Here is a 16,505-nt window from a genome sequence, read left to right on the forward strand (position 1 = left end):
CAAAAAGGCCTTCACCAAGAAACATTGTATTAAAGTTATCAAAAATCAAAGACAGAATTCTCAGGGCAGCCAGGGAAAAGAAGATGGTAACTTATAAAGGAAAGCCCACTAGATTATCCTTGTACTTCTCAACACAAACCTTACAAGCCAGAAAAGAATGGAATCCAAATATTTAAACTATTCAGTGAAAGGAACTACCAGCCTAGAATAATGTATCCGGCTAAGCTCTCTTTTAGATATGAAGGAGAAATTAAGACCTTTTCAGACATACAAAAATTGAGGGAATGCTCTACTACAAGGCCTGCACTACAGGAAATACTGAAAGATGTCAGCCCATCTAAAACAAAATAACAAAACAAAACAAAAATACATAATTAGGCGTAAAGTGACTATCAGACAAATAGAAGCAGAGGAGTGCAACCCTTACTAAGAACAGGGCATCATAAGCTAAAATAATAAGAGAATTGCTATAGCAAGATAGTAATGAACGTTCAGCATACATAGGGACAAATTGAGATAATGACTGAAAAGGGGAGGATTCAAAGATCCAAATTTGCAAAGGGGGAAGGAGATATAAGGCACATGCAGAAGAAAATGGTCGACTGTGTGTGTGTGTGTGTATACACACACACACACATACATATATAACCTTTTTGTGTTCGTAATAGTAACCAAATTTTGTGAACTAACTCAACCTTTCTGACCTCTACTTTTTCTATAAATCGAAGCTTATACCCCATAGAGTTGTGAAATGCATGTTATGTCATGTGAGAATGCTTTGCAAACTCTAATACTCTTGAGCATAACTGGAAATATTAGTGCTACTGAGATGAGAAAATGAGGTGAGGAAAATGGAACTAGAACGTGGGAAAAAGAGTTGAAATAAAAAAGTATACATGTATAGAGTGGCTCAGCAATACCAACAGTTGCCTTAGGGGATTTCCTATTCCTTCTTTGTCAGCTCTGGAAGAAGTTGCACAAAATTTGCACAATGCAGATTATTTGGCTTTGATGTTGCTAGAGAGTTCTGCAATCATCTTTCTGTTTTTATCTTTTTGATTATATAATGAAATAAAAAGAAGATGGGAAACTTATACATGTTTAGCCCACAAGATCATGAAAACAGAGTTAACCCTTGTATAGTATGGGGGTCAGGAGTGCCGACCGCATCCTCCCCCCATACTGCACTGTCAGAAATTTGACTATTAACATTTGACTCCCCAGAACTTAACTACTAATACTCTTCTGTTGACCAGAAGCCTTACTGATAATATAAACAGTTGATTAACACATATTTCACATGGTATGTGTGTTATATACTGCATTCTTACAATAAAGTAAGCTAGAGAAAAGAAAGTGTTATTTTAAAAAATAAGAGAAAATACATTTACAGTGTTTATTGAAAAAAATCCACTGACCCATGCAGTTCAAACCTCTGTTGATTGGTATTACTGTATTTTAGGAAGTATTAAATTAAGGACAATTTATTACTTTTTTTTTTTCTTTTTGTGCATCTTATGTGCTCAGGGTAGTTTTATAAAGCTTAATATAGTTCTTATAATCCAGAGTAGTAAAATGTAGAAGGTACCTATGAATTTGCTGAGCAAATTATTGTAACTTGAGAGACATAAGGGTATGCTGACCAATATGTTTTTCTTTTAAAAAATGTTATAGCAGTTTTATTGACATGTAATTCACATATCATAAAACACACCCATTTAAAGTGTACAATTCAATACTTTTCAGTACTTTATAGAGTTGTAAAGTTATCACTATTAGCCAATTTTAGAACATGACCAAAGGAATTATTTTTTTAAGAAAAAACAATTGTTGGCAATTATCTTTGATAATTTTGGCCTAGTTATATATATTAAATCCCATTTATTACATGTACATAAACTCATAGATTCCTAGTACACGTACCAGCAAAAGCCTCTTGTCGATAGTTATTTGGGGGCATAGGAAAATACATGTTCAAGAAGGTTTGAGCAAATTGAGAGTTCTCAAATATAATCTCCAGCCTGGTTGACTGGTAGGTTTCTGGATCTAGTTACTAGTCAAGTTTCAGGAAGCACAGACTGAAATAAACTGGGATACGTGACTATTCTTTCCTCCTCCCTCTTTACCCCACATTTGGAGGCTCGAGGTCTCTACTTACAATTGTTTCTACTTTCAGCTTCCGTTGCTCTCAGAAATGGCTGATGTGGAAAGCAGAAGCAAGGCCTTCCGTTTTTCCATTTGTCTTCATAGTTGGTCAGAGATTTCCTGCATGGCTTTTTTTTTCTTATTTGAGAGATTCAGAAATGGAGGTGATAGCTAGTGCCAGGTAGGCTTTCTAGATATGGTGGGAAGAGCTTGATAAAACTTGGAATCCATATTCCCATAGTTTATACAATCTATAATACTCATTAAGAAGATCTAAATAAGCCTTCTTTCAACTCCCTAAGTGCCTTCTCACTTTTCTTTAAAGGAACTGGTTATCTCATCTTTCTTTTAGTTATTTTTAGGTATTTTGATTTTTCCACAATATTTCAAATGTTTACATTCTTCATTTGATACTAGGAAATTTTCTGCCTCTCAGAGTGTCTGGACTATAAGTAGTAGAAAATTTGCTATAGAAATTATTTATGTTTATATATTATAAAACAATGTATATTTATATTTAAGATAATTATATTTAATTACATATATTTAAATAGACTAGCTTCTTTTTTTATTAAGTTTATTGAGGCGACTTTAGTTAACAACATAAGTTGCCTGTGTACAGTTCTATAATACATTATCTGTGTATTGCATTGTGTGCTCAACACCCAAAGTCTAGTCTTCCTCTGTAACCATAAATTTGACCCCCCTGAACCCTCTTCATCTTTTCCCTGCCTCCCTTTCTCTCCAGTAACCACCATACTGTCGTCTGTGTCTATGAGTTTATTTCTTCATTTGTTGCTTTTTGTATTATATCCCACATATGAGTAAAATCATGTGGTTCTTATCCTCTTCCATCTGATTTATTTAGCTTAGTGTGATACTCTCAAGATCCATCCATGTTGTCGCAAGTGGCAATATTTTTTTCTTATGTTTGAGTAGTATTCCCTTGTATGTAGGTACCATGTTTTCTTTATCCAGTCATTCATTGAAAGACACTTAGGTTGTTTCCATGTTTTGGTAACTGTGTATAATGCTGGAGTGAACATAGGGGTACATATATCCTTACAAATAAATGTTTTCAAATTTTTTGGGTAGATGCCCAGAAGAGGCACTTCTGGGTCATATGGTAGTTCTATTCTTAATTTTTTGAGGAATTTCCATACTATTTTCCAAAGTGGCTGTACCAATTTACATTCCTGCCAGCAGTGTATAAGGGTTCCCTTTTCTTTACATCCTCTCCAACATTTATTATTTTTTGTCTTACTCGTAATAGTCATTCTCATAGGCGTGAAGTGGTATCTCATTGTGGTTTTGATTTGCATTTTCTTTATAGCTAGTGAAGTTGAGCATCTTTCCGTATCTGTGGCCATTTGTATGCCTTCTTGGGAAAAGTGTTTGGTTTGGTCCTCTGCCCATTTTTTAATTGGATAGTTTGTTTGTTGTTGAGTTGTCTGAGTTCTGTGTGTATTTTGAATATTAGCCACTTATCGAAGATATTGTTTGTAAATATCTTTTCCCATTAGGTTGGTTGCCTTTTTGTTTTGTTGATGGTTCCTTTTGCTCTGCAAAAGCTTTTTAGTTTGGTGTAGACCCATTCATTTATTTTTGCTTTTACTTCCCTTGTCTTTGGGTTCAAATTCATAAAATCCTCCCTGAGACCAAGGCCTATAAGTTTAGTACCTATGTTCTCTTGTATGTATTATATTGTTTCAGGTCTTATATTTATGTTTTTGATCTATTTTAAGTTAATTTTTGTGTGGTGTAAAATAGATAAATAATAGATGTATCACTTATAGGCTATAGCCTCTTAAACTTAACTGTATTTCTAGTCAGTGTAATGAATTCTGTGTATTTTTTTGGGGGGGAGTGTCCTGTGTTTTCCTTATATTTTTTAATTTAATTTTTTTTCATGGCAACATTGATTAATGAATTCCAGTAGTTTTGTGTACAATTCAACAGTAAGTCATATATATATATATATACATAGAAAACTAACTATGGGTCGTGAACATACAATGCAATTTATATACATATACATATATATACATATACATATATATATAAATTGTATGTTCACAACCCATAGTTAGTTTTCTTTCTGTTAACACATATTTGACCCTTTACCCCATCTACCTCCCCACTACCCCCAACCTCTGATAATCACTAGTCTATTGTCCATGTCCATAAGTCTCTGCTGTCATGTTTGCTGCTTTTAGATTTATGTCCTACATATAAGTGACATTATGTGGTTTTCAACTTTTTCTGTCTGGCTCATTTCACTTAGCATGATTATCTCGAGATCCATCCATATTGTCGCAAATGGCAGTTTTTCATCTCTTGTTATAGCTGAGTCGTATTCCATTACATGTATGTACCACAGCTACTTTATCCAATCATCTATTGTAAGACACTTCGTTTGCTTTATGTCTTGGTCACCTTGAATAATCCTGTATGAACATTGGTGGGCATATATTTTTTCGGTTATGGGTTTTCAAGTCCTCAGAGTAAATACCCATTAGAGGAATTGCTGGATCATATGATAGATAATTCTTAGTTTTTTGAGGGGCCTCTATACTGTTTTCCATAGTGGCTGTACCAATTTGCAGTCCCACCAGCAGTGTATAAGGGTTTCTTTTTCTCCACATCCTCTTCAACACTTGTTATTACTTGTCTTGTTGATGATAGCCATTCTAACAGGTGTGAGATGATATAGCATTGTGGTTTTGTTTGCATTTCTCTAATAGCTAGTGATGTTGAGCATCCTTTCATATGTGTGTTGGCCATTTGTTTGTCTTCTTGGGAGAAGTGTCTGTTTAGGTCCTCTGCCCATTTTTTAATTGGATTGCTTGTTTTTTTGTTGTTGAGTCGTAAGAGTTCTTTATATATTTTAGATATTAGGCCCTTAGTGGAGTAATTGCTTGCAAATGTATTTTTCCATTCAGATGGTCATCTCTTTGCCTTGTTGATGGTTCCTTTTGCTCTGCAGAAGCTTTTTAGTTTGATGTAGATCTATTAATTTATTTCTGCTTTTACTTCCCTTGTCTTTGAGGTCAAATTCATAAAATCCTCTTTAAGTCCAAGGTCCATGAATGTAGTTCCTTTTTTATTTTATTTTTTCCTATGGAATTTATTGTTTCAGGTCTTATATTCAGGTCCTTAATCCATTTTGGGTTAATTTTGGTGTGTGGTGATAGACAACAGTCTAGTTTCATTCTTTTGCAGGTGGCTTTCCAGTTTTTCCAGCACCATTTATTGAAGAGACTTTCCTTTCTGCATTGTATGTTTTTGGCTCCTTTGTCAAAACTTATTTGCCCATATAAATGGGGATTTACTTCCGGGCTCTCAATTCTGTTCCACTGGCCCATGTGTTTGCTTTTCTGCTAATTCCATGCTGTTTTGATTATTGTTACTTAGTAGTATAATTAAAGTTGGGCAGAGTGATGTCTTCAGCCTTGTTCTTTTTTCTCAGGATTGCTTTGGTGATTCAGGGTCTTTTGTGCTTCCATACAAATCTGATTTTTTGTTCTAGTTGTTTAAAAAGTGCCGATGGGATTTTGATGGGGATTGCATTAAATCTGTATAATGTTTACAGTAATAAAGACATTTTATCTATGTTGATTCTTTCAATCCAAAAACAGGGAATATCTTTCCATTTCTTTATGTCTTCTTCAATTTCTTTTAATAGAGTCTTCTAGTGTTCATTATATAGGTACTTCACATGTTTTGTTAGGTTTATTCCTAGGCGTTTTATTTTTTTTTGTTGCAATTGCAGAAGGAATTGTTTTTTCCATTTCTTTTTCTGACACTTCATTATTAGAGTATAGAACGCTATAGATTTTTGAACATTGATTTTGTATCCTGAAACTTTACTGTATTTGCTTATTATTTCTAGTAGTGTTCTTTTGTGGAGTCCTTAGAGTTTTCGATATAGAGAATCATGTCATCCACAAAGTGACAGTTAGATTTCTTCATTTCCTTTTGGATGCCTTTTATTTTTTTCTTTTGCCTGATGGCCAAGACCTCCAATGTTATAGTTAATAACAGTGGCAATAGTGGACAGCCTTGCCTTGTTGCTGGTTTTAGAGGAAATGTTTTTAGTTTTTCACCATTAAGTATAACGTTGGCTGAGTGTTTGTCATATATAGCCTTATTATGTTAAGGTAATTTTTTTTCATACCTATTTTAAGTGTTTTGATCATAAATGGATGCTGTATCTTGTTGAAGGCTTTTTCTGCATCTATTGATATGATGCAATGATTCTTATTCTTTATGTGGTGTATCACATTAATCGATTTGCTTATGCTGAACCATCATCCCTGTGTCTCTGGGATGAAACCCACTTGATATTGTGTATATTTTTAATATGTTGTTGTATTCAGTTTGCTAGTATCTTATTCATGATATTTATATCTGTATTCATGAAATGTTGTCTGTAATTTCCTTTTTTGTGTTACCTTTACCAGGTTTTGGTATTAGGGTAATGTTGGCCTCATAAAATGGGTTAGGAAGTATTGCCTCCTCTTTGATTTTTTGGAAGAGTTTGAAAAGAATAGGTATTAAATCTTCTCTGAATGTTTGGTAGAATTCACTGATGAAGCCATCTGGTCCTGGACCTTAACTTTTTGGGAGGTTTTTAAAGAGTGTTTCAACTTCCATATTGCTTATTGGCCTATGTAGATTTTCTAGTTCTGGATTCAGTCTAGGAAGGTTGTATATTTCAAAGAACATGTCCATTTCTCCTAGGTTGTTAAAGTTGGTGTTATATATTTTTTCATAGTATTTTTGAATGATCTTCTGTATTTCTGTGATATCTGTCATAACTTCTCATTCATCCCTGATTTTGTTTATTAGTATCCTTTCTCTTTTTTCTTTAGTGAATCTAGCCAGGGGTTTGTCAATTTTATTGAACTTCTTAAAGAACCAGCTATTTGATGCATTTGTTTGTTTGTTTGTTTATTTTTGGTTCTTGATTTCATTTAATTCTGCTCTGATTTTGGTAATTTCTTTCCTTCTGCCAATTTTAGGCTTCATTTGTTCTTCTTTCTCTAGTTTTTTAAGACGAAGTGTTAGGTTGTTTTTTGGGGCTTGTTCTTGATTTTTGATATGAACTTTCCTCTATGACTGCTTTTGCTGTGTTTCAAAAGTTTTGATATGTTGTACTATCATTGTCATTCATTTCTATATATCTCTTGATCTCTTTTTTTTTTCTTCTGTGACCTAGTCATTCTTCAGTAGCATGCTGTTTAATCTCCATATATTTGTGGTTCTTCCTGCTTTCTTTTTACAGTTGATCTTCAGCTTCAAAACATTATGATCAGAGAATATGGTTGGTATGATTTCAGTCCTCTTATATTTGTTGAGGCTATCTCTGTGTCCCAGTATGTGCTCAATCCTTGAGAGCATTCCATGTGCACTGGAAAAGAATGTATAAGCAGCCGTTTTGGAATGAAAGGCTCTGTAAATGTCAATTATGTCTATCTAATGTGTGAAAAGTACATGTCCTTTTATTTATTAAACAAATACAAGACTGACTAAGCCTTACATAAAATTATGGAATAGCTGTCTTAGATCTGAGGTTAACAAATGCCAGTCCTTGGACCTCTCACAGACTGGCTTTATCAGAATCTGTTGCCCTCAGTAGAGCTTTTCAGAATTAAAAAAATAAATCTAGACATTATGCTATCTTTATGATTTATATACACACAAGTACACATTGTAGATGTGTATATATGTAAAAATCAGTTCTCGTTTTTTTAATAGAACTCTATACTACAAGTTATAGCATAGCAAGTAATTATATTTATTTTTCAAACATCATTTTAATTTAGTTAATTTATTTCCTCTACCTTGGTCAGAATGAACTAAAACTATTCCAGATGGAACATTATCTTAGTCTGTCAGCCTTTTTGGATGAGTTTTAGAACTTATTTCCTGTTTATCTAGAAATTAAAAAAAATATTGCTTCAGTATATACTCTGAGAGGCCTAACTGAAAAACTGTTTCTTGTTATCCAGTGTATGGTATGTCCTTGAAAGTGAGGCTTCACTATAGTAAAATGCCTTTGATCATTTAAGTTACTGAATCTCAAGATTGCCCTACTTCAAATTAAACTCTGTTTTAGTGAAATAATTTGCTAATAGCATTTTTCAGAGAGAGTTTGTATTCAGATTTATTTCCAGTGATGTTGATTTGTAGAAAAATCAGTAAAGCTCTTAGGGCTCAGATTATGTTCCATTTTTCTATTTACCTGTTTTATTCGGAAGCACTTATGGCAAGTTGCTAGGTACTTAACATACTCTTTCTTAAAAACTGCATCTCTAAAGCAGGTTTTGGTGTTTATAACTTAGAGGGAATGATAGAAATGACAATCTTAAATTTTCACTGGAAAAAATTGAGGCTGGAGATCTAGACAAAAACGCTAAACCAACTCTCAGTATGCCTTAACCTAAGGATTATTAATTTAAGGCTAATAATAATCTAGCAGTTAATTGTTAATTCAATCATATAAAATATGTCAAGAACTTGAAAGTGGTAAAGAAAAACACATTTGGCTAGTCAAAATAAATGTCAAATAAAACCCGCAATACTCAAGCTTGTTTGCTGAAAGAATAGTTCAATTTATTATAATGTAAAGAAGCTAAGCCCACAGCCCCACTGGGCAGTAGGAATGAGAAAGGCAGACATTCATTCATCCATCAAACATTTATTGTAACCCTGCTGCATATAGAGTTTGCATCATTTTCATTTTTCTTCTTCCCAAGAGAAAGAGAAATAGGGATGTTATATTCAGATTTGCTGTACCCTGCTGTAGCTGTCATTTCTGTCTCATTATAAAAAAGTTTGTTTTTAATCACTACCAAATGGGCAAGTAGAAAATAATAATCCTACACTGAGATATTGATGCTGTAATAGTCAGCTAGGTTCACTCACTGTATACTCTTGTATATAGCTTCACCTCAGCAATACATTTAGGGTCTCTTGAGTTATGGAAATTAATGATAATAAATTTGTGATGCCAGTGATCTGTTTATATTAAGATCTATTAGTCTTTTCTGATATTTGAAATAAAAGCCTTGTTACTGAAATTTTATACAGCTGTAGAGAGGATGAATAATTTTCCTTTCCTATTGCTTAAGGTAGTTGGAGATGGAAGGAGAGAATCTGAAGGGGGTCGTTCTATGCTGCTTCCTTTCCCATCTTTTCCTGGGAATCACGGATGGTAATCTGTGATAATCTTTCCAAATGCAGAAGCTGGGAGTGGGGGATGGGAGGGAGGATGTTCCATTTTCTTAATCAGGATATTTCCATTCGTCCCATTACCTTTCACTGTTAGCAATTTCATGTCTGTGTCCAGACTTTTTGTTTTCTCTTATCATGTTGAAGATATCTGTTTGGGAGATCCTTTCTTTATAATGTGAAGGTCTCCTTATAATGCTGGTGCTGGTCTCTTAGGCTGCAGTTCCTTTTTTGTCATATTTGGGCTTGACTTCGCCTAGTTCTACACAGTCATAATCTTCCCACCATCATCTTCCTTTGACTATGAGATACAATTTATCTATTTCTTATACTTATATCTTCCTTAAATTTAAGGAGTTTAAAGCTTTTTCAAGCCCTACCAGAGTTGTTCTCATTTTTGGTTCAGCACTGACTTCTTGTAATTTAATAACTTTTCTAGTCTTGGTGGGACAAGGAAAAAGAAAATACATTAAAAATGTGTCTTTTTTCCCTGGTAGTCTTTTATTTAATTCATAGAAAATATACATTTTCTGTCACTTTATTATTTACTTTGATAAAAAGCAGATATAATCTCTTTTGTTTTTGGGGAAGAGTTTTTAGGAAAAATACTTGTTATGTTGATAAAATTACAGTATCATTCAGAACCTTGGGGAGATTCTTTCACCCAGGAAGGGGAGTAAGAATTTTCTTCTTCCTTCCCTCAGTGCACTTGTACTTTTACTTTCAAACTAAAACTGTCAGTAGTTCAGTTAGTGTGATAACTGTGGCTTTTACAATTTTTTACTTGAATCTATATTTATAATCGTTTTCTTTAGGAAGATGTATGCAGGTTACCAAAGTAATTCATAAATGAACTTATAAGGAATGCTTGTATTCTAAAAAGCAAGATATTTGTTTTTCCTTTGAGACTAGTAAGACTAGAATGTATATTTGGCAGTGACCATCGTTTGGATTGGTTCACCTTTCTTAACCTATACTTCTATTGTGTACTCTGTTGGAAGGATTTAGTCCTATTACTTATTTTAAGTGAAGAATAAGCTTTTAAAAAATTATTAAAATACTAAGAGATCTACTGAGGCATAGATGTCATAAGTTGTATTTTAAAAGGGACTACATTCCGGAACAGCTTTTGACGTAATCTCATTGCCTTTTCAGTGTCCTTGGAAACTTTATATCTACTTGCTGCCTTTTGTTTATGGTTACATATTATTTAATTCACCTCGTACAAGAGATTCTCTGTGATATTTATACTGGTTATAATTTTTTTTTTCCAGGTTAAGTAATAATTGAGGACTGGATTTGATTGAACTTTTTTCTTAGTTTTAAGTTTTCCTCATTTCGTTTCCCCTGGAAGTTACTTGAGTAGTGATATGTTTGCCTATTACTAAATAAAATTTTTCTTTTATTACAGATTTATACCTAAAACTGGAAGATGTGACCCATAAATTTAATAAGCCCTGTATAATGGATGTAAAGATAGGGAGAAAAAGCTATGATCCTTTTGCCTCATCTGAGAAGATTCAACAACAGGTCAGCAAGTACCCATTAATGGAGGAGATTGGGTTCTTGGTGCTTGGCATGAGGGTAAGAGTTATTCTTGTTACATATTCATCTCTTGAAAATTATAGATGTCATTATAATAACATATCAGAAGATAACTTATTTTGGAATTGGGTTATCTGTAACTCCTCTATGTATGAGCAGAGATTTTTATCTCTTTCATTCACTGATATTTGGTCAGTGTCTGCAATTATTCTGTACATGGTATGTGTTAAATAAATGAATGGCTGAACCTCAAGACTCCGACCCTGGTAATTTTGTTTTAAAGAAGCTTTAAGTTTAGATGTAAAATAATGTGATAAGTAAATGTTATTTGTGATTTTTCCCATGAGGAAAGTGCTAAGTTTATATATTCAGTAATTTTTCTATATTTTTAAAAGAAAAAGGAAGCTAAAATTAGGTCAGTGTTTCAGACTGTGATTTAAAACAGTTGTTTCATTTGCTTTTGATTCTGTGGATTGGCGTTTGAGCTGGGCTTAGGTAGACAGTTCTGTTCTGATCTCACATAGGGTCCTTTATGTGGCTGCACTCATCTAATGGCTCGACTGGAGCTACATGATCTAAAATGACCTCACTCTTATGTCTGGGAGTTTGTATAACTTTTGGATGGGCCTTTTTCCATATGGTCTCTTATCTTCCAGGAGGCTAGCTGGAGCTACTTTGTGTACCACATTTCAAGAAGGTGAGAGTGGGAGCTACAGGAGCTCTTAAAGTCTAGGTTAGAAAGTTACTTGTCACTTCTCTGGAACTGTATAGTTTGGACTATATTGGTAGGGAGGATAAATAAACTCCACTTTTGATGGTGGGAATAGGGAAGTCGCAATACAAATGGCAGTGTGCACAGGATGGGAAGGATGGTTGAGGCCATCTTTGCAAACAATATGCCACAGTTAAGAAGCAAGGTGGAATAAAATTCTCTAAACAAAAGTATGTCTTTTAGATGTGTGGAGGTAAAATTTTTAGACATGATAAATAATTGCATACCTAAATAAGCATAACGAGTAGTTTTGAAATTCATCGTGTACAGCAATATACAGATCTTCCTTTTGAGCTTTAAACAGTGTAGTTAATAAGCATTGTAGATGAATTGTTAATGTGATGGTTACAACAGCACAGTTGAATTTGGCATTCTAATTGCAAATAAAACCACAGAAATTATTGATGCAGTTATTTCATTTCAAAAACTGTAAACGGGTATATAGTAAAAGGAAAAAGGGTAATGAAATAATTTTAAAACAAACACAAAAAAGCATCCCACAGGAATCTGAATTGGCAACTATTTAAATCTTCACTGTTTTCAAATCTCATCCTCCCACTTTCCTTCTCACTGTTAGCAGAGGACTTCGCCTTCTGCTTCAGACAAAATAAAAGCAGGATTTCCTTTAATTTCCTGCTAACAGATGTACTTTCATTCTCTCTTCTTCCTGTCACATTGAAGAATTTTCCAACCTCCTATCTAAGGAGTTCCAAATGCCCTCTGGATCTCATTCCCTCCCACTTCTCCAGGAACTTAATAGTGTTGTTTCTTTCTTGTCTTACATCTTCAACTTCTGTCTCTCTTTACTCCTTTCCTTTTGTGTTATATATGTTCAAATCATTCAATTTTTTAAAAAACAAAATATCAAAACTCACCTTTACCTCACTCTGCTCCCCAGCAGTGGATTTAACCTGCTTCCCCTTTGCAACCAAACTAGTTATTTCCATTGTCTTACTTCCCACCCAGTATTTTTCAACCTTCTGTCTAGCTTTTGCTCTATCATGCCACCAGATTGGTTCCTCACCAAGGTTCCTAATGGCATCTCCATGTCACTAAATCCAAATGGCATTTTTCATTAGTTACCTTACTTCACTTCGAAAAGGAGATTTCAAGGGTGACTAGGTCTTCCTTGAAACATTCCTCTTCGTGTCCATAACACTACACCCTCTACTGTTTTTTTCCAAAGTCCACTTAGTAGTTTTTTTTGCCAGCTTATTTTTTTCCTGTTTATTCTTTAAACATTGAGGTATTTCACTCTATTCCATTTTACTGCCTCCCTCTCCTTTCTTTCTATTTTTGAGTAATGTCCTTTGTTCTTATTTTGTTCACTTACACTGGTAACTCCCAAATGCATATCTTCAGCTTCTTTTTCCTTGATCTCCTAATGTATATATCTAATAGCATCTTAGACATTTTACTTGGATAACTTTAAAACATCTTGAACTAATACATAAAAAAATGATACGTTCATCTCTCTCATAGACTAACACCCACAGCAAAAGCAACAAATCTCTATTCTTTATTTTAATAAATGGCATCACCATATATCCAGTTTTAGAAACCTTATAGTCACCTTTCAGAGCCATCCATTATTCCTATTGATCTTAGTAACCAAACATCTCATAAATCCTATTATCACCATTATCCTACTCAGGCTCTAGTCTCTTCACCGATGTCTCAAGTTCAGTTTTGCCCTCTTCCAGTTTGTTCTCCAAACATTGTAAAAGTATATTTAACCATGACAGTCCCCTATTTAAGAACTCTTCAGTAGGTTTCCATTGCCTTAGGGTACATATATAAAATAAATAAGGCATTGGATGATTTGGCTCTTCTGGGATGTGTCATTTCGCCAAATAGAGGTTCTTCTGTCTGATGTTTATATTTTTTAATAGCAACTCTATTAAGATATAATTTATATGCCATTCAGTTCATTCATTTAAAGCAGGAGCCTCCAATCCCCAGCCCACGGACCAGTGCTGGTCCCTGGCCTGTTAGGAACCAGGCCACACAGCAGGAGATGAGCAGTGGGCTAATGAGCAAAGCTTCAGCTGTATTTGCAGCCCCTCCCCAGTGCTAGCATCACTGCCTCAGCTCCACCTCAGATCATTAGGTATTATATTCTCATAGGAGCACTGGTCCCTGGTGCCAAAAAGGTTGGGGACTGTTGACAAAATATACAGTTCATTAATTTTAGTATATTTACAGGGTTGGACAGCCATCACCACATGCAACTTTAGATTATTTTATCACCCCAAAAGAAATGCCATACCTTTTAACATTTGAAATCCTGCCACTTGAGACAATGTGGATAGACCTTGAGAACATCATGCTAAGTGCAATAAGCCAGACAAAGAAGTACAAATACTGTATGGTATTACACATATGTGGAATAATAATAATAAAAGCTGATTTCATAGGAAAAGAATAGAATGGTGGTTTCCAGGGGCTTATGAGAGAAGGGAATGGGAGATGTGGGTCAAAGGGTATAAAGTTACAGTTAGATGAGTAAGTTCTGAGGATCTAATGTATAACATGGTGACTGTAGTTAAAATATGGTATTGTAGGCTTGAAATTGGCTGAGAGTAGATCTTAAGCATTCTCACCACACACAGAAAACTAGTTAACTATGTGAGGTGATAGATGTGTTAATTATTTTGATCTTGGTAAGCTTTCCACAGCATATATACCAAATAATCATGTCGTATACTTTAAATATATACAATTTTATTTGTCATTGTGTCCTCAATCAGTTGGGAAAAATGTAAATGAGGTATGTTTTACTATATGGTAGGATGGCAAGGTTAGTCCCTCCTTATTAATCTTATTTCAACTATTCTGGTTATTCTTACTTTTCTATATGAACTTTAGAATTAACTTATATGGTTACAGAAATTGTTGGTGTTTTATTATTATATCATTTTAGTTCTGGTTAATTTAAGTAGAATGGGTATCTTTTATGATGTTGAGTCTTGTCTCTGAGAACATGGGCATGTGCGTATGTCTCAGGAATGTGTAAAAATGTCTTTATATAGCTTTTACTTTTATTTAGTTTATTTCTGTGTTTTTTTCCTTTTTGTGGCATTTGTAAATGGGGTCTTCCATTATGTTTCTAATCAGTTATTTGTATATATCAAAGATTATTTTGTGTTTACTAATTTTATTCAGTTATTTCAAGTTTTTATATTGTGTATTAGTTTTTCAGTTGATTTTTCTAGTATATAGCCATTATCTACAAAGAGTAATATTTTTATCTCCTTTCCAAATTATTATACCTCTAATTGTTTTCTCATCTATTTGTATTTGCTAGAAACTACAGAACAATATTAGATAGTAATGATGATAAAAGGACATTGTGGTAGAATACTTTTTGTGGAGGCTCCCTGTATTTTAGGGCAGATGCTTCCTTATTTTTACTTTAAACTTGAACTAACTTGGTGGATTGAAGTAGATAATTTTTCATATTGAAAATACTCGTCATTTTAAAGAGTTTTTATCAATAGTGGATATACATTTAAATACCTTTTTAGCACCCATTGAAATGGTGGTATGATTTTTTTCTTCTTCAATCAATTAGAATGAATTATATGAATAGGTCTTCCCATCTTAACCATCTTTGCATTGCTAGGGTAAGTCCCATATGGTCAAGGAGTATTCTATTCGATTTTAATATTCGGTGCTTTTTCTGACAGGTTTATCATGTTCATTCTGATAGCTATGAGACACAAAATCAACACTATGGAAGAAGCTTAACAAAAGAAACTCTAAAGGATGGTAAGGATTGAAAAACCATATTTCAATGTTTTTATTACTACACAGTTATGAAAACAATTCTAAAGTGATTTTAGAGTGTGTGTGTGTGTGTGTGTGTGTGTGTGTGTGTGTGTGTGTGTGTGTGTGTTTTGGTATAATGATTCAATTCACAATAAACAAACTTAAAAAAAATGAACCTTAGATTCATAGAATTAGTCATTATCCCTGGTTCATGGTACACCAAAACCAAGGGTCTGTGAACAGCTCTTACATTTTAATTCATTTATCAGTTATTAATATTCTTTAACCCATCTCCCATTTGCCTTGAGAATACTCACCTGTGGTGCTTGCGGCTGCAGTGTTTACCACAAGATAACTCGCAGATTACAGTCCTAACCTTACTTCCAAAGTTTGCCACAAAATAGCTTGCTTTAATTATTACTTTCATATCACTCTAGTGTATTGATAGTCTTTGGAAACAAATGACATACTTCTACTTATAGCATTCTGTTTTTAGTCATGGTATTTCCATTTACAAAATATAGTAATTCTCGATTGCCAAAAATGTCAAATCCTAGATGTTCTCTGCTTTATGTTGTTCAGTGTTTTGAAATTTACCACACAAAAAAAATTATTAAATATTGGTCATCGTATACATTTTTGTAACATTAGGATTAGAGACAAGTTCTGTTTAGTAATAACTCCAAGAAGTTTTTATATTTTATTTTCATATGGAAAACCAGTCAGATTTCCTTCAGTCTTAAAGAGCATGTTTATGTAAAATTAACGCTGGCAGCACATTGCACTTATTTTTTTCTAAATGGGAAATAAGTTAAAAAAACGAACATCTTTGATCCAGTCATCTAGTCCAGGTTGTTTTTAAAATCTCAGTACTTTGATCATAGTATATTAAAACTGCTTGTTATATAAGAGACTTTAAAATGTGTGTCACATCATGTAATTTATTTTTATTAAAATTTCCCGTGTGTAGTTAGTTGAGTTGTGTATTATAAGCTTCTAGAACTATATTATAATTAGACAAGTGGCATTAGAAGTA

General features: G+C 33.6%; 1 protein-coding gene across 5 annotated transcripts in view; it reads left to right on the top strand.

Annotated features, from left to right (window-relative positions):
- IPMK (inositol polyphosphate multikinase) overlaps positions 1-16,505 on the top strand; it is a 44,766-nt gene that overhangs the window by 22,120 nt on the left and 6,141 nt on the right. For all 5 annotated transcript variants that reach the window (XM_016127648.2, XM_016127645.2, XM_016127647.2 and 2 more), the window contains 2 exons: positions 10,793-10,965; positions 15,388-15,469. In XM_016127648.2, the coding sequence (XP_015983134.1) occupies positions 10,793-10,965; positions 15,388-15,469 (255 nt within the window). The remainder of the gene's footprint in view (positions 1-10,792; positions 10,966-15,387; positions 15,470-16,505) is intronic.

This window comes from Rousettus aegyptiacus, unplaced genomic scaffold, assembly GCF_014176215.1.
Source record: "Rousettus aegyptiacus isolate mRouAeg1 unplaced genomic scaffold, mRouAeg1.p scaffold_m13_p_6, whole genome shotgun sequence".
Classification (NCBI taxonomy): Eukaryota; Metazoa; Chordata; class Mammalia; order Chiroptera; family Pteropodidae; genus Rousettus; species Rousettus aegyptiacus.